This window comes from Enhydra lutris, unplaced genomic scaffold, assembly GCF_002288905.1.
Source record: "Enhydra lutris kenyoni isolate GAN:26980312 unplaced genomic scaffold, ASM228890v2 scaffoldscaffold17, whole genome shotgun sequence".
In the NCBI taxonomy this organism is placed as follows: Eukaryota; Metazoa; Chordata; class Mammalia; order Carnivora; family Mustelidae; genus Enhydra; species Enhydra lutris.
The window spans coordinates 35,481,430-35,499,896 of NW_019154101.1; the positions used below are offsets into that span (position 1 = coordinate 35,481,430).

An 18,467-nucleotide genomic window follows, 5' to 3' on the forward strand; every position below is an offset into this window, starting at 1 on the left:
ATAATTACCCAGCTCTTGATAAAATATTTTAAAAGGTATAGGAGAAGGAAGATGGGAATATTCAGAGTTCTAGTTTGGATGTTTCTCATACTACTAACAATTGTAAAATGGATAAAAACAAATCACTTGAGGAATGGTGTTTGAATTGAGGGATCTATGGGATATCCACATGGAGCTATTGAGTAGACATTCAAGAGTGTGGGTGTGGTACTCATAGGACATGCATGTCATCAGCATTTGGACATAATGAAGGCCTGTGTTTGGATGAGATCATCCAGAAAGACTGAGTGTAGAGACAGAAAAGCTGAAGGGAGAGGAGAGCCCCATAAAGTATTGCCTCGAGGCACTCTTTGTAGTAAGGAACAGAAATCTACTGAAGGTGGATCAAGAGAAATGAGATGGCAGGTGTAAGAGTTCTTATCATAGAATTCAAGGATGAGCAACAAAGAACAGCTCCTCTCATTGACGTCTGGACATGGAATGTGTAAAATTAGTCTCTCTGTTTCTCAAAAGTCTGATTTTCTCTTATCTCTGTGTGCTCTACATTTGCTTTCTTTTTTCTCTGCTCATCAGTGTCCTTCCATTGCAAGAAGGCAAGCTATGCTGCTATTCTTGAATTCATAGAACTTTGGCATTCCATTTTTTATCATTCTCTGAATAAATTATCTGTGTCCCTAACTTCACATTCTCAGAGAATCTGGGTAGCCAAGCCCATGATTTAGTTCCCTTCAGGTCAGGGGTCCTTCCCTGGGGTGATGGTATCATTATGACTGCATGAGATGTGGGAGGGGCAGATCGCTCTGGAAGAAGGTGTATGTGCTATGATTGTGAATAGCTTCCGTAGTATGTTGTTATTTAAAGGAGCATTTCTCAGATTTTAATGTACTTTTGAATCACCAGATAATCTTCTTAAAATACAGGTTTTGCAGGCACCTGGGTGGCTCAGTTGGTTAAGCATCTGCCTTTGGCTCAGGTCATGATCTCAGAGTCTCTGGATTGAGTCCCAGTTTGGACTCCCTGCTTAGTGGGTAGTCTTCTTCTCCCTCTGACTGTGTTCTCTCTCTCTCTCTCTGTCTGTCTGTCTGTCTGTCTTTCTCTCATAAATCAAAATCTTTAAAAAAATTTAAAAGATATGTATACATATATATTTAAATACAAGTTTTGTTCAGTAGGTTTGGTTTATTCTGTATGTCTAACGAGCATGAAGTGATGCTGAAATTGTGGGTCTGAGGATCACACTTAAAACAGCAAATATTGTGAAGGCAGTTAGAGCAGGGGCAAGCTCAGAGAGGACTGGGAGAAGAGCAGGAGGAGAATCAGGAGAAGGTAGGAGCTATGAGTGGAGAGACTCAAGAATCAGGGAATGTTCAGAGACATCGAATGTTGAAGAGGGTGAGTGAGATAAAATTGGAAACCTCTTCAGTATAAATCCACACAGTTTTGTGGATTCTTTTCTGGAAGCCTGTGTACTAGAGAGCAAAAGGCCCATGGCTGGATTAATACAGAGTTGGGGGCGGGGTGCAGTGCAGGAGTATGGAGGTCCGGGATAAGAGACTTGAACGTGTTAACCAGAAGGTAGGTTAAGTGATGGGCCCTGCAGCTTTAGTTTGTTTAAAGTTATACATTGCCTTTAGATTGTTTTGTTTGTTTGTTTGTTTGTTTTTTAACAGCTGGAGAAGGATTTAACCACTGGTTAAGGAGAGGGGAGTTTCCCATGAAAATGTGTGTGGGTGTGTGTGCATATGCATGCAGACATGCTTGTGTGTTTAATCCCCTTGCAAGGGAAATGTAACTACATAATAAAGTGAGTCTGGAAGGATTTCCAGCAGTTCACGTATTTGGATCCAGAAAGCATTATCTTTCACAGTTACATATGGAATGTTCTTATGCTCCGGTGATTATGGAAAGGCAAAACTTAAAGTTTAAACATTAATAATATTACGGAAGATAAAACTGTATCTGAAGGTATGATGCATGTGAATCTCTTTGGAGATTTAAAAAAATTGTTGGGCTTTATGGTGCTTCATCAAGGAAACTTCGACTTCTCATTAATTTTCTAGCTATATCAAACTTAATTGAACTGACTCAGGTAAAATGCTGCCCTTTTAAACTAATATGCAAGTCATGGTGCTGGCTTCATATCCGTGGTGTCTCCAAAGAATATTTTGAGGCTGAAACATCACAGTGGGAAATCAGACAATTTTCTAGCTAACTCTGGGGAAACCAGTGTTTGAGGAGGAGTTGGGGAGCATATTGATATCCCTGCTTGGGTGCTGGAAATTCCAGCAGGAGACCGGAATGACCAGTGTAACCCCGGTTTAGAAGGGATCCTCCCCTCCGTGGAAATACTATCTCTGAGTGCAGAGCTTGAAGAGGAGTGGTAAGGGAAGGTGGGAATGCTTGCCAAGTCTGTCACATTAACAGAAACGCAGATGTCACAGCCAGACTGCCTTCAGATTCCTTGCCATCCTGAAAAAATATGCATGGAGGCCTGAAGTCACTTAAATTTAAGCACTTACTTTGATGGTTATATATTATATATAGTTCTGTCTATTATCAGTCAGCTATTTGACAGCTCAGTGATGTTATGATTGGCAACATTGTACTCAGTCTGGAGAAACCCTGTGTGACTCCTCCTGCCTTTGTGATGATTGAGGCATTAGAACAGATACTGGAATTCTCAGTTGTTGACCTTTCCACACTTCATCTTCAGAACCCTCTGAGGCTACTAAATATTTTAAACCTTCTGAAGCAACTTAATAAACTTTATTCATTAGAATTTAATATGTTCACATAGATAACTCAAACAATGACTTTGAAGAGATGCATCAGGCAACTGAAGCAAAATTTTCTGAGCTGATTTTCACCGGCAAGGTTTTCCAACAGACTCACCAGCAGCAGTTTGAGATGCATTCAAATAAGAAACAAGATTCCAGTTAAATGCATTCTTTCTGCTCATCATTTAACACAGTGGAGGAAAAAGTTATTCCATCTACAGATCTGTGTTGAAAGCAGCTAAAATTGATTTCTTTTGATTTATCTTTTGGAACCTGATACTCCAGCCTTAAATTGTAAAGAACATACTATTTGTTTAGAAGGAAGGATTTGAGGCAAGGGTGGGATGAGAGTCCAAATCTCTGAGATAAAACGACGACGACAAAAAACACAGAAGGTCATGATTATGAAATCTGGGTCTAAATGTTGATTATAAATCGCAATAGGCTTTTGCATGACTGAGAGGTTTTCAGTCTTAGATTTGAGTTTCTTTGAAGAATAAAGTTTTGTGACATAAGCATGAGTAAGTTATTACTAAACATTTATAAGCACAGGCAGGGGCTGAGGGTGGAATTTGGTTTGTTGTTTAGATTACCAGAAAACTTCGCTTTTATAAATTTATAGGTGTGAATATGTTACACGACCTTGGCTTTTGAAAACAATTGGAGCCAGATGTTTTGAGTTGAGTATCTTAGAAAATATGTTAACTCTGGATTTACCGAGACCACATTCAGTGCCTCCTACAGTAGCTGTCTTTTTAAGTAGCTGTGCCTTTAAGGGGGGAACGAATTAAGTTCTAATGAACCAGTTCATTGTATAGGAATTATTAACAGTGACAGTTGATTGCTCTAAATGGTCAAATTCAAATCACCATATTGTGGAAACTTTTCCCCTAGAAAAACACTAGACTTCTATTTAGAACCACTGGTTTGAGTCTTGGTCCTCTTACCAATTAGATGTTAACTTTGAGCAAATTATATAATCTGTTAGCCTTATTAGTTCCATCTGAAGATGGAGGTGGTACTAATTCCCAGGGTTGTTCTTAATGTCAAATGAGATAATATATGTGAAGCCCTTTACTGTGAAGTTATCTACAAATATGATGGACATAATGATACTGTGCCTGGTTTAATTGATGTTTTCATCCAAGTAAGACATTGGGGTTTCAGAGCACTCTCTAACTACTGTCTAGTGACTTTAGATGAGAATCGTAGAATGCTTTAAATGGCTTTTAAATGAATATTATTGCGTTTTTCTCTTTCACTTTTTCATCCCAATGAGTGCCAAAAAGAAAAAGAGATTCTATTAAAGTGGGATGCTGTTTTTATCTGTGAAGTTATCGATGCATGGATTTTGTGTTACACTGATGGTTAAGGATAGCCGACATGGGTATGGTGCTCCCAGGACACTTGGTGCACCTCTATGGTGTGGCTCCTAGGACTTTTGAATATTAACCTATCTCATCCTCTCAATAACTGTGGGAGGTGGGTGCTTCCATTGCCACCAGTGTGAAATGAAGGTTGTGAAACTCAGGCACAGAGAGATTAATTTGTTCAAGATTACAGAGTCCACGTGCTCAGTCAGGTCGAAGGTTCCTGTAGTTTTCATTCAGCTCTTAGAGAAGAATTTGGTAAAAAAGTATATACATCGGGATAAAGGAAGTCATGAACATTACTTGGATGTTGGACGTAGGGGATGGTATTTCATTTTGCAAAAATGATGATACATCATGGATGTTTAGATGACACAGAGATTGTATCTTATTTCCCTTTCCCTTTTTCTTTTTTAATCTTCAGTGCCCTTTACTGGGTACATTATTGTTAATTTAGTAGGATTACTTCTCTCTTTTTGGCCCAGGGTATATTAACAGGAAGCTAAAGGGTGAGAGAGGCCCAGTGTTCTCAATCTTATACTATGAGTGAAACTATTGGAAGAAAGAGCCCAAAGCTTCATCCAAACGGACATTACAGAGCTCATGCGCTGTCTTTTTTCTGATTTGGACTTTGTTTGGCTTAGTTTCATATACTATATTTAGTCCTTCTTTAATTGAGACAGGATCTAAGCTATTCATGGATTTGTTCACAAATTTAACAAATTTTACCGAAAGTCTTCTGTGTACCAGGGATGCAGTGAGGTCCTGAGGAGTAAGAAGGTAAGTAGAACAGTACATACTCTGTTTGTTGGGCTCAGAGAAGAGTGGGAAAAACAAACAATAAGCGAATAATGTCACAAGCGGAAGGATCGCAACTGCTCTGGTTAGAGATACAGAGAGGAACGTAGTGTTCCAGAGGTGCATGAGAGAAGGCGTTTGGCTAACACTTGGTGATCATAATTTGTTTTCCTCTCTCTGTCTTCATCCCCATATAAGACATTGAAGACATAGGGAGGAGGAGCAGAGGGAGGGCAAGTTAGAAAGAATTGATGGGGAGCAGTGTTGTTGAGGATACGGAACATAACCCAATGTGGCCATTAGGGAAAGAAAAAAGAAAAACCTAACCTGAGTGGTGTAACATATCTGATAAGTCCTTGCATATTAGCAACTGTATTTGTAGTAACTATCATGTTTAAGAAAAAATATTGCATATTTATTTTACTCAATCCAGTAAAAGGGGGAGGAACACAAATTTTGAGTGATTTTCATTAACATGGTTAAAGTGTTTTATTGTTTTAAAGTGTATGTGTAAGTTTTATGGCAGTTTATTTATCCAGGATATTGAATAAATGAAATTACTGCCTATACTTACAGAAATATTTAAAAGAATATGAATATTAATTACCAAAGCAGACAGAAAGACGGTAGACCTTGGTGTCTTGTTCCACTTGTGACCAGGTCCCGGATGACTAATAATTGAGAAGGGATAGATTGCTTTACTTCTCTTCCTCCCTCTTACTACCATCTGTCATTATATTATTTGTTTATCTTTGGGCCCAGAACTGATGTGTAAGAATCATTCAGACAGAGACTTCATCTTTCTTGCTGATTAATATATACTATTTAGAATAGTGCCTGGCATGTAACAGGCACTCGATAAATCTTCACTGCATGAATGAAAGAATGAGATCATCACACATGTATAGACTTAACAACTGTAATGAACACATGAGATAAGTGAAAGCATTTTAAAAACTATAAATGTTCCACACATGCAAGGTGATGCTATTTTTTTGAATTTTAGAAAAAAGTATAGTTTGCCAGAAGATAACTTATTTGCTTGTTTATTTTGTATTAGTAGATTTCTCTTTAAATATTTATTTCCTAAGTATTTATGCTCCTTTATTTCCATGGTTTTAATACTGACTTCTGTCTTCCTTTATGGTTCTGTAACTCCCTTACCCCAGTGCAGTTACTCTCTACAGTAGAGATTCTTAACCCAGGCCAGTGAACCTTTGGGAAATCCAGGGTTACCTCCTGGGGCTTCATGAACTCCCTAAAACAGTATACCAAAGTGTAGTATTGTAGTGGCTTCTGTGCATTTGACAGAGAGTTACTGTAACTTTCATTAGATTATCTTAGGGTATATGACCCCCCAAGTCTAAGAATCATTGCTCTAAAATTTTCTCTTTTTCTTTTACCTTTTGTTCCTGTTTCTTCTCCTTTTTCTCCTTGAGATGGTTTCATTCTCTTTTTATTTTGCATGATTGTGTTTTGGTGTTTTAAAATGCTTCTTGTTTGATTGTGCCCAGTGTGTGGTATTCTTGGTTTATTGTATGCCTCTGATCCCCGCCCTTCTCTCTGTCTCTCTCTTGTCTGGCCAACAGCGTGGGGATGTGCCAACTGCAGGGTTGTCCTGTCCAGCCCTTCTGGGACGTTTACTTCTCCATGCTACCCTAACGACTACCCTAACAGCCAAGCTTGCTTGTGGACCCTGCGAGCCCCCACCGGCTATATCATTCAGATAACGTTTAATGATTTCGACATTGAAGAAGCTCCCAATTGCATTTATGACTCATTATCCCTTGAAAATGGAGAGAGCCAGACTAAATTTTGTGGAGCAACTGCCAAAGGCCTATCATTTAACTCAAGTGTGAATGAGATGCAAGTGTCCTTTTCAAGCGACTTTAGCATCCAGAAGAAAGGTTTCAATGCCAGCTACATCAGAGGTATGTAAACCACAGGCGGCGCCAACCTTCTGCTTTCATTTAACATGTTCTACAGTAAACACTGGGACCAGAAGACAGAGTTATGTGCTTTTATGTGAATGTGAATGATTAGGATTAGAATTTAAGGGCAAGAATCTGTTAATATTCACTGAACATTCTCATTAGCAATATACCGTTACCAGATCCAAAATCTGGTCACAGTAGAGCCAAATTTGTTTATATTGTTTATATGCAGAACATTTAAAGGCTGCTTGGAAGATATTGTAGATATTCCACAGCTAATAATTAAAAGCTGCAATGCTGACAGCTCTTCACTGAACATTTAAAATATTCCTTTTCAGAAATCATTTTATTTTAGGCTTTTAAGATGTTGCCCTTTTAAGGAACTATGCTAGGGGACAAATATAAAAAAAATTAGCATATAAAATTAAAAAAAGCTATTTATAACTAAAGCTAATAACATAGCCTGAGGAAAGCCCTTTAAAAATGACTAATGAAAGGAAAAAAATATTTCTTTCAAACATATTTCCCAGATTTTGGCATATTAAAGCATTTGAATAATCTCAGTCTCTCTAAAACCTCTCTTTGCTTAAGGAAAACTCAAGCTTCAAGAGTAGCTTCGTAAGTAGATGTCATGCGTGAAAGAAACAAAAGAGAAAGGCACCATTATGAAAATAACCCTCATCATTATAAATTGTGTTTTCGGCGGCAGGGTTATTTACTATTTGTGATTGACATTAGATGCAAGTGTGATTAATTGGAAAACGGGCTTTAATTTTTCAAATAATGTTTTAAAAATTGTAAAACATTACAGGAAATTTGAAAATAAAAAAGAGGCAAAGTGGAATTGCCCATATATCTATAAACCAGTCATAACCACTAATAAAGTGTTGATGGACATATTTCCTTTCAGTCTTTTCAATAATACATGTAGAATACTGGGTTCCTATTACATAAATATGCCTCTGGGTAACTAGAGTTCTCAAATGCTTTGTGTTTAAAAAGTAGGCTAAAAATCCATGATTCTATTAAATTCCACCCTGGATTTTTAACTAGAATGTTTATTTTAAAATGCTTTTTTACCATAGACCTGTTCTTGGTATATATTAAAAAATGTTCAAACTAGCATTCCTATGAAGCTAGCATTAAACAGAATTTTCGAGGAAAGCTACTTCTGTCTCAGTCAGTACATGTTTCATGGTGTCTATTACATTAACAGAGGGTGAAATCCATTATATTATTTAACAATTTCACATGCGTCAAAGAGACTAGGCTGATTCATTTTACTTGGAATATATTATGCAGATGATAATAGTAATCCATTAATAACCAGTAACATTAGTAATCAATCCTAACTATAGATTAACTTTAACAGACACTTTCCTAGTGCTTTCCAAGTATTAATTCCTGTTGACCACCTGTATGATATGTGCCATGGTCTTTCATTTTATGGATGAGCAGACTGAGGTAGAGAGTGCTGAAGTAACAGGTTCAAGGTCACACTGCATTTTGTGGAAGAGCTGGGATAGGAAGTTGCATTGTCTGCCCCATTTTCCTCTGCTCCTTGCTCTCCCTCAGAAAGGAGTGCAGAGGCCTTGCCATAAAGGAAATATGGCTTAAAATTCCATTTTTATTTTTATTTTTTTATTGGACTGCCTCTCCATAATAGGAGTATTTTTACTTTTGTTCCTGAAATGTCCTGGTGATGGGGAAAATGAATAGGAAATGGGGTATCTGAAGTAGCATAGGAGTGTTTAGGAAGAGTAAAAGGCTCTTGTTAATGAAAAATAGAACTATTAGCTATTATGTTTAGAAAATTATTTGGAAAAATGTATAAACAGAGCTTTCCTGAAACAGTAGTTTCCTTAATTTGGGTTTTTGAGGGTTTCGTTTTTTGTTTTTGTTTTTGTTTTTGTTCAGGTCCGGTATTAAAAAAAGATATTTATCATCTTGGTCGTCTCTAGCTCAAAAGTTTTGATGTGAGATCCCACCGTGATTAGAGTTAATATGGGTGGGGTTACATATTGCTGTTATTATTGGGACAAGGTGATGGGTTGGTGATAGAGAATCATGAAAGAGGGTTGATGGGGCAGAGGTCAGTCAGTTGAGTAGTGTGGTGGGGGTGGGCATATCAGATGTTTTGTATCTCTCATTAGTTCTTACTTGAAATTAATACATTTTATCTGTTATTATTTTTCCTAGTTGCTGTGTCCTTAAGGAACCAGAAGGTCATTTTACCCCAGATGCTAGATAGTTATCAGGTATCTGTTGCCAAAAGTGTCTCTATTCCAGAACTCAGCGCTTTCACTCTCTGTTTTGAAGCAACCAAAATTGGCAAGGAAGACCATGAATGGATAGTTTTCTCCTACTCAAATGCATCTTTCATACAGTTGCTTAGCTTTGGAAAGGCCAAGAATGGCTACTTTATTTCTATTTCTGGCTCAAAATGCTTCCTAAACAGCGTGTTACCTGTGAAGGATAAAGAAGACATTTTCACAGAAAGCTTTGAGCAGCTCTGCATCATTTGGAATAATTCTCTGGGTTCTGTTGGTGTAAATTTCAAAAGAAACTATGAAGAAGTTCCATGCGATTCTACCATCAGTGAAGTTATTCCTGGAAATGGGAAGTTGTTGTTAGGCTCCCAGCACAATGAGATTGCCTCCCTAAAAGGGGACATTTATAACTTTCGACTCTGGAATTTTACCATGAATTCCAAAGTCCTCTCCAACCTCAGCTGCCATGTGAAAGGGAATGTGGTTGACTGGCAAAATGACTTCTGGAATATCCCCACCCTAGCTCTGAAAGCAGAAAGCAACCTAAGCTGTGGTAAGTCTGGGCATGCCCCCCCTACCCTTTTTTAATTATTCTATGAATGATGGTGAACAAGAAATCATACACATGTACCTGTGTCTATGTATGTGTGTATATATATGGGTGTGTATGTTCTTGTGTGTGTATATATGTAGTCGTCATTAATGAGCTTTTGATTTTTAAAATGTTATATGCTCAGCCAAACATAGTATACATTTGATTACAAACCTTCGTTACTCAATCAAAGCTCTTGGTTCTACCATTTTAAAGTTTTCCTCATGTCATAAAATATCACACAGTTTATCACTGATGTAACAAAAGTTGTAACTGTCATACCTCAAATAGAAAGGTTAACACTGGGACTGAAACAAAATAAATTAATAAGTTACTGTTTTTGATCACAAAGAAGTACAATAAAAAGCTGATCTTTATGAAATTTCCATTATGTTATTTAAATAAACAACCACCACTGAAAAGGAATGGTATTTACTCAGCCAGGATAAAATATTGAAGCTGTCCATTTTATGGAAAAATCTTCGAGAATCAGAAATTATCAAATTTTTCTTTGAACTTTCTTCTCTGTTTGAAGATGAGCATTTGTTGTTTGTTTCGAATACTCGTAATAGTTGCTCTTTGAGAGACTTAAAATGTGATATTACTGGAAGTAGCTAAATGCAAAATATTTAGGAAAATAATTCCATATGACAACATTATATTAAAATAGACTTCTATCAAACATTCTCTATGTACCTAAGTTAATTTTGGAAGTCCTTATTTTATTACAGGACTGATTAAAATACAAAAAGTAAAGTTTCATTGTCACTTTTGATAATGTAATATGACTAAATCTAAAGTGTTGATAATAAATATTTTTTAGTCACAGAAATAACTTTCATTAAAAGAGGAAAGGAGGAGTCTGATGTTAAAAAGTAATTCTCATGTGACTTTGGAGAACTTCATTCCCAATAGTTTGAACAAAGTAGGACCCCTTTGAAGACCTGAGACCACTTCCCCCATTTCCCTGACCTGTGTGTGCCCTTCTGCTCTGGGGAACTCTTGTCACTGAACTTTCAGTGTAAGTCACCCATCCCTTCTTGTGGTCCATGGTGATCCCGCAAATGGTTAGAGGTTATGAAGTGATGCCATTTGAGGGGTATTTTCTTGTGGGTTGTTGGGCAGAGGGTAAACCACAAGCATGTTGCAGAAGAAGACTGCAGAGCTCTGTAAGAGCTGATGGTGTTCCCCAGCATCCTCTCAATCTGACTAGCTACAGAGGGTGGTCAGGGACCCTTGACAAGACTTTCACTCAGTGAAGAAATTGAGAAGATCAAGTGTGTGTGTTTGGTGTGGGTTGGTGAACAGTGAGAGGGCAGTGATAGTCTTCTTATGTCCAGGGTAATTATTTTTGCTCTAGTGGCCTGTTTTCACCATATCTTTGGCTATTATTAAAAAGTCATAATATAGACCATTTAATAGTTGCCTTTCTACGGGGAAATATTTGAGGACTATGGCAACCAAAGAAAATTTGAGTAGGTGTATTAATAATTGCTAACACTTAAATTATGTGCTTAACTTGAATATTCAGTGCATATTTTCTAGGTACTGTTTTAAGCCCTTTACACATAATCACTCTTTTCTACAACATAGACCCCTGATGTGGGTCTTATTACTAACTCCATTTTGCAGATGTGAAATCTAAGGCCCAAAGAAATTAAGTAACTTATCTAGTGTCAATTAATAAGTGGCTAAGCCAGGAGGTGAACACAGGAATTTAATTTTAGAACTATGTCTCTTACAAGTATAAATTCGACTGTCTTTTGGAATAAACCGGACTAGAAGATGGAACATACTAGAGTAGGTGAGCTAGTTCTTGCCCGGATAAGGAGTATGAAGGCCCAGGAGTGATCTGTGGGAAAACACTAGCTTTCTGGGGCATAAATATTATATTTGTTTTAAACAGAAGTCATAAGGTTTCTTTCCTGTGTTGCCTCTTAGATACATTAATGTGATAAAATGTGAGGGATGTCCATGGATTGATTTCTAAGCTTCTCTAGGAAATGCTCTAGACCAGGGGTTGGCAAACTAGGAAGGCCTATGGCAGGCCACCTATTTTTGTAAATAAAGTTTTATTGGACACAGCCATGACTAGGCGGCTTTGTATTGTCTATGGCTGCCTCTTGCTACAGGGTCAGAGCTGGTGATGGTGGAAGACTGTAACATGGCCCACCATCCTAACATTTTTACTATTGGCCCTTCCAGAGAAAATTTGCTGATCCTTGAAAGTAGTCTAAAAAATCATGAGGGTCCAACCTTCTGAAGCACACACTTTGGATGACTATGGTAAAGACCTGCTAGGTCTCCAGGGCCAGGGGGAGTCAATCAGCCTCTCATGAGCTCATTTAGCCCTCAGACATCCATGCTGGTGGTAGCATTTAGTTGTTCTCATTTATTTATATTTGTTCACACAATGCTTTTAAACAATGATTTCTTTCCAACATTAAAAAAATGATTTCAAATAAAAATAAATTTTTGGATTTGCTGGCAAACAAGAAACGAAGCCTGGGCTAGTCTTGCTGCCAGGCCAACACAGCTGGAGCTAGGTGGTGTTCGCTCCTTGTGAAGGGATGGGCATTCTCCTCAGCCCTTACCGCTCTCCGTATTCTTCTTCCACCAGCCCCCTTTCATCTTCAGATGGCCTTCTGGCTCCAGGAGGCATTTCTGTTTGGGAATTCCAACTTAGGCCAGTCCCTTCACTTAACATAGGGCAGGAAACTAAAACTTAAAAAAAAAAAAAGGAAGTGGTCAAGGCAGTTGGTGAACTAAACATGCACATCTCCTGTCCCCCTTCCCCAGGATCTATATCTGAGTGTCCTCACATTTTCTTTAACACTCTCTTTAAAACTCCTTTCCCAAGGCTTAGGATTACTGGGACACATCAAACATATGCTGGTGTAACATAGTCATCTATATGTTTTCAAAATGATTTCATTGAAAGAGTAGGACAAGTTACAGACTCAGCAGGCTTGAATTCCTTTAATTTTTATAGCAGTCTTCTTGACATTCCACAATGATCTCAAACACCCCATTCCGTGGATTCAGATATCCTGGGCTGTGTTTCAGGAGTCATCACTGGAGAGGGAGTTTCCCGCTGTTCAGTCATCAGCTTTGGGAGTTGAAGAACTGGAGTCACTTATTAACTGGCAGGAAATACCTGTAAGAGAGAGGATATCTAAGCTTGTTAGCTAAGCAGAACTTTCAACAAGTGAAAAAAAGTTTACTCTGTTAACATTTAACCTTTCTTTTTTTTCCTGGAACATTTGGCTTGCTGTTTATCGTAACAGTAATTTCCAAAAACTAATGATCAGTACAGTAACCAATGGGAAAATAGAATTTCATGCCTAACATTCCATTGGACTGACAATGTCTGTTAAATATGACCTCTAATTCCAGATTCAACTTGTGGTGGAAGAATGAATAGATTTTCCAAAGGTCTGTTGCTGAGTAAATTATGATATGAAAATTAAGATGGTAAAACAGAACTGATTATACTAACATTAAAACATCCTGTCATTTGTTTCAAATAGTAAATATCCTAGCTTAATAAAATCAACATGTTATTAATTAATGTTTCAACAATTTCAGATTTAGACTCTTGTTTTCCTACACTATTCTAAGCCTTGTGGGGAACTATATCTTAATTAAGAAATTTTCAGCAGGCTGTTTTTTTTTTTTTTTAAACACAGTTAATCTTGTCTGTTGTTTTTTTTTTTTTCAGAAAGACTTTATTTAGCAGTAATTCTTTTTCATTTTATAGCATCATTCTTTTTCTTAGAATTTTTACTTTATAATTTTATTTTATTAAGCATATTTTATTTACCCAATTTTATTAAACGTATTCAGTTTTATGACCTCCATAGATAGACAGTTTTCCCAGTGAGTGGACTCTTTAATTATAACTGCAAGAATTTGCCTGTGTTATGTTTTAAGTTTAGGTACTGGCTACTGTCCATCAGTTTTCACAAAGAACAAATAGTGCCTTCTATACGAGTTTTATTTATTTTCCTGATGACTGCTCTTTCCTGAGGAGTGGTACAGTATAACCCAATAAACAGTCTAAGCGCAAACAAACTACATTTATTTAACAAAATTTATTAAATACTTCCATTTATGAGCCAGTTTTGGATGTAGAGATAAGACACAATTCTTAAGTACCCAACTTTTTTGTTATTCTTTTCTAGAAATTTTTGGATTTGTACTGACTTTTATTTTCACTTCCAAATTTTTGTTCTTAATTACCAAGGCTTCATCAACTCTTGGATTCCTACCCTTTCATTGTCAATTGTTACAGTTCTGTCCTTCACAGTCATAAAATTGTGACTCACTATTGGCTCCTTCATTCATCCCTAAAAAAATTATTGAGTGTAGCATTTTTAGATAAATGAATTCTTTTTTAAGTAATAAAATCAGGAAAAAATTACTTTATCTTTACAGAGGACTCTATTCTTTGAAGATGCCCCAAACTCTTTATGAGAATTAAGGGGTCCAGAAATAATGTTATTTTAAGTATATTTATGAAAAATTATAAAATTCATTTTAATAATAACTGCAAAGAGGGAATTGAAAGCAACTATTTTTTTCTCATTATTGCCACTAGCTGTGAGGATTTGGCTATTATTTGGATTATCATTATGTAGAATATAAAATGAGTTCTTGGCTACACATCAGTCATTTTTTTACCACAACCTGTGTAAATAGTGACTCCTTTCAGTGGCAAGATTTTGGAAGGACAACAGATAGAGAAGAGAGATTAACAAGTTTGCACCCTTTCATCACCTGTTCATTTTCAGTGACTACATCTTGCAAGGAAACTTGGCACTAAGTTTTACAGTTAATATTAAATAAATGCCTTTAAAAACCTTTGTGGTATCCACAAACATCAGTGAACATACATAGGTCACATTCTGAATATAATCACTTGATAATAATTATATTATGATCCAGGAAAGAAAATTGTCTCTTCTTCCTTAACAATCTGGTTCATAAATATGTCCATCTAGGAAAACTGATGCTAGAATGACTTTTTTATGCAGATATGCTGAAAATGGAACTGGGTAGAAATAAAAAGTTTGTGTATACTTTGTATATTTTATGTATTCATGTAATTTGGTGTATTTATAATAAAGCTTTCATTTATCAATGTAATTTTCTGCTAATTACATTTGTCACTTGTGAAGCATCTGGGTGGTTCTGTCAGTTAAGGGTCTGACTTTTCGTTTCAGCTCAGGTCGTGATCTCAGGGTCATCGGATTGAGCCCTATGTCGGGCTCCCCTCTCAATGCAGAGTCTGCTTGTTCCTCTCCCTCTGCTCCTCCCCTGACTCTTTCTTTCTCTCTAATAAATAAATAAATAAACAAATAATGAACTCTTAAAATAAAATTTAAAAAAATTTGTCGCTTATACTTACACCATGTAGTCTCCAGATCTAATTTCTCTTTCTGTATCGAATCATCATAAAGCAGTGTTTACTGAGTGTTTATAACGCAGTATCAATTTGCTACAGTCTAAGTACCTAAAAAAGAGCAACCAATAATTTAAATATTGAGAAGTATTATAATTTCCTGTGACAGGGGTGTCCCATATTAGAATTTATTCTTGTTATCATACAATGACACTTGTTACTATACAATGAATTTATAATTGTTACCATACAATGAATATTAAAAAAAATATTAAGTGTCATGCTCTAAATCATAACTCTTCTGATTCTTTCCTCATTTCCACCTTTGAGCCCCTTAACATACTGCGCTGGAAGTGTAATTAGTCTAGAAACTTCTTTCCCACACCATCTCCTTATCTCTCTTTGTCTTCCAGAGATACTGTATCAGTGCCAGAAAGGCCTAAGGAACCTTTGACAGCCAACATTGTGTGTAATTTGAGAAGCACAGGAACTCCATCCAAGGATATTTCTCTCTCCCTTATGTTGCAGTGGCTGACGTTTCCTCATTTTGAATTTTGAAGCCTTTTTAGTTTTCAGAAATTCCTCACTAAAATATAAATACCTCACAGAGAAGTAAGGTTCTACAAAAAGGGGTCATAAGTTAAATAAGATGAGAAAGAACAGTGGACAGAAACTTTGACCATAAAATTCTGCCTTAGTCCTGACCAGGCAAGCCTCAAGGTCTGCCTCCTCAGATGCCCTTTTCCACAGTACACTTGTCTAAGTTTCCAGTCTTTCAAACTCACCCTCCCTGTCTCTGCTTTCTTTCATAGCCAGGCTTCCTTTTCTTGCAGTCACTTCTCAAGTGGTGCTCCTGAGTTCGTCATTCCCACGCTACCGAAACTAAATCCTCTACAGTTACCACCAAAATTCCAATGCAGAGTTAAAGGTCTTCTTGGTTTTGACCGTTCTTGACCATTTCAGTATACTTGATATGGCCACACCTTCTGTGAAACTTTCTTCACTTAAATTCTATAAAATCACCTTCTTCAAGAACTCTTTTTACTTCTCAGATTTAGATCTCTTTAAAAAAATATGACTGAAAATAAATAAAAAAATAAATAAATAAATAATAATATGATATTTGAAAATAGGAGTATCTGTGGTTCCATCAAATCTCCACTCTAGCTTGAGCAATCCCAGACACACAGATTTTGCAGCATTTTTTCTCGGCTAGACCTCTTACAAAAACCCGTGTACCTGCCCATGTATCCAGATGTCACACAGGCACCTCAATTCCCATTACGGGGCTTATTCATCCCACCCTACCTAAGTCTGCTGTTCTCTTAGTATTTCCTCTTTCCTTCTATGATATCATTATGTACCGATTTCTCAAGCTGGAAACCAGAAAAATATGCCCTAGTCTTCTATTTCTTTCTCTCTTCTCCGATTAGTTACTAAATATCGTACATTCTATCTTTGGATGTCTTATATCCATTTCTTTCTTGTCATCCTCATTGTATTCATGATATCAAGCGTGAATTAATAATATTATTTATTCTTATATATTCCTTTTTAGTTGACCCTGGAGCCTCAAAAGTGGTTTCAGATTTAAACCTAATTTTCTCACTTACTTTCCTTTCATGTTTTCCCTTTCCTCTAAGAAAGAGTTCAAAACGCTCTCAGTCATTCATGATGTATCCAGAACTGTATTTGCTAAAGATTGAGTACCCACCTACTATGTGTGTGGGATATGCCATTGGAAGAGTCCTACCACTTATGGTGCCAATATTCTATCAGACCCTCCACTAGTCTCCATTACCTATATATCCGATCATTCCTATACTCTACTCCAGTAATGCCATGTCACCCAGGTTCTCAGAACTTTTTACTCCCATCTTGGTGTATATTTCAGTAATTCTGTTTGCTAGGAATATCCATCTCTAGTCTTTTGTCCCCACATCAGTATAGTGATATTACTTTCCTTCTTTGTACTGATTCTCTTTCCCCCTTCTCACCAAGCTGCTAATTATACCCTCCTTTGAGCCACTCTGTACTTACAGCATTGGGAGAACTGTGATTCTATCTCCCATCCTGACGGCAGTGACATTGTATTAGAGCGTTATTCTAGCCTGTGTGCCTCACACATTAAACAGTGATTACTTTTTTTTGAATGGACATGTAAATGTCTATGATAAGGGTTTCTTGCCAGGTAACTTCATAGGCCTGCCTGTAGAGTTGAGTTTTTCTGAAGTAACATTTCTTCCTTGGGCTTAGGTGCCTGATGCAGTTGAGAATGAAGATGTCATGATTCATGAGATGCTGTTAAAAACTGTTGGGAGGCTTTCTGCTTATGCACATCAATTACCTAATTAGACATCTTTTATTAGATCATGTACCTGCTCTGCCTTCATGTACTATTCCCACAGGATAGTTTGGAAAATGTTTAAATATTAGACTGGAATCACTGTTATAGAAATGTCCTTTTAAAATCAAATACATGTATTTGTGCATGTGTGTGCATATATAAATATTTGTATTTATTCTTCTGTCTTTCTGCATAGTGCAGGTGCTTTGTGATAAGTTTAGCACATCTTCCCCAGACTCAACCTGTTGATGAAAGTCTGTTAACTGTCAGGGAGATTTAATGTAACAGAGAAAATCCTTTATCCTACTAGGAAGCCAGCTCTACACTGTTTCTTGCTGAGGATGAGTCAGAAAAAAAAAAAATTGAAATAAAAAGACACAGAGACCAACTTGAAGCCACAGGAACATATTTCTGGAATGGCAAATGGCATATGCTGGTGCCTGTAAACCAAAAATATGTATTTTATGAATATTAATAATATCTAAGTTTACTTTTGAAACTTATCTTTGATGTTTATATTACTTTATTTATATGAATTTCTACCAGAGCTTTGTAATTTGTTCTGTGAAATGGCCCTGGATTTTTTACACAAACTTTAATGGGAAGTAGCACTTCTTTTCATTTCATGTGTGGATAGACAATAAATTGAGTTGAAGATTTTGAGGGAAATTTCAATAACCTGATTTTACACTTGTGGAAACAAAGACACAAAGACCTTAAGAGACTTTCTTGATGTTAGAGTATTATTGATGGACTCTTCTAGGGCTGCTCCCATTATGCCAACCATAAGATTCGTGGGCATTGTGGTGGGTTTTTTATTTCTTTTTATAATGTCATTAAATCATCAATTAAACTTGTATAATTCCTCTGTGTTGATCAAGGTTCCTACCTGATCCCACTCCCAGCAGCAGAACTAGCCAGCTGTGCCGATTTGGGGACCCTCTGCCAAGGTAGGGAGCCAACATCGTCCTCTGG

General features: G+C 36.8%; 1 protein-coding gene across 1 annotated transcript in view; it reads left to right on the forward strand.

The window, feature by feature from the left end:
* The window catches only part of LOC111147608 (adhesion G protein-coupled receptor G6), a 133,292-nt gene that overhangs the window by 58,880 nt on the left and 55,945 nt on the right, over nt 1-18,467 (forward strand). The window contains exons 3-5 of the mRNA XM_022503763.1: nt 6,535-6,876; nt 9,079-9,702; nt 18,374-18,442. Of these exons, the coding sequence (XP_022359471.1) occupies nt 6,535-6,876; nt 9,079-9,702; nt 18,374-18,442 (1,035 nt within the window). The remainder of the gene's footprint in view (nt 1-6,534; nt 6,877-9,078; nt 9,703-18,373; nt 18,443-18,467) is intronic.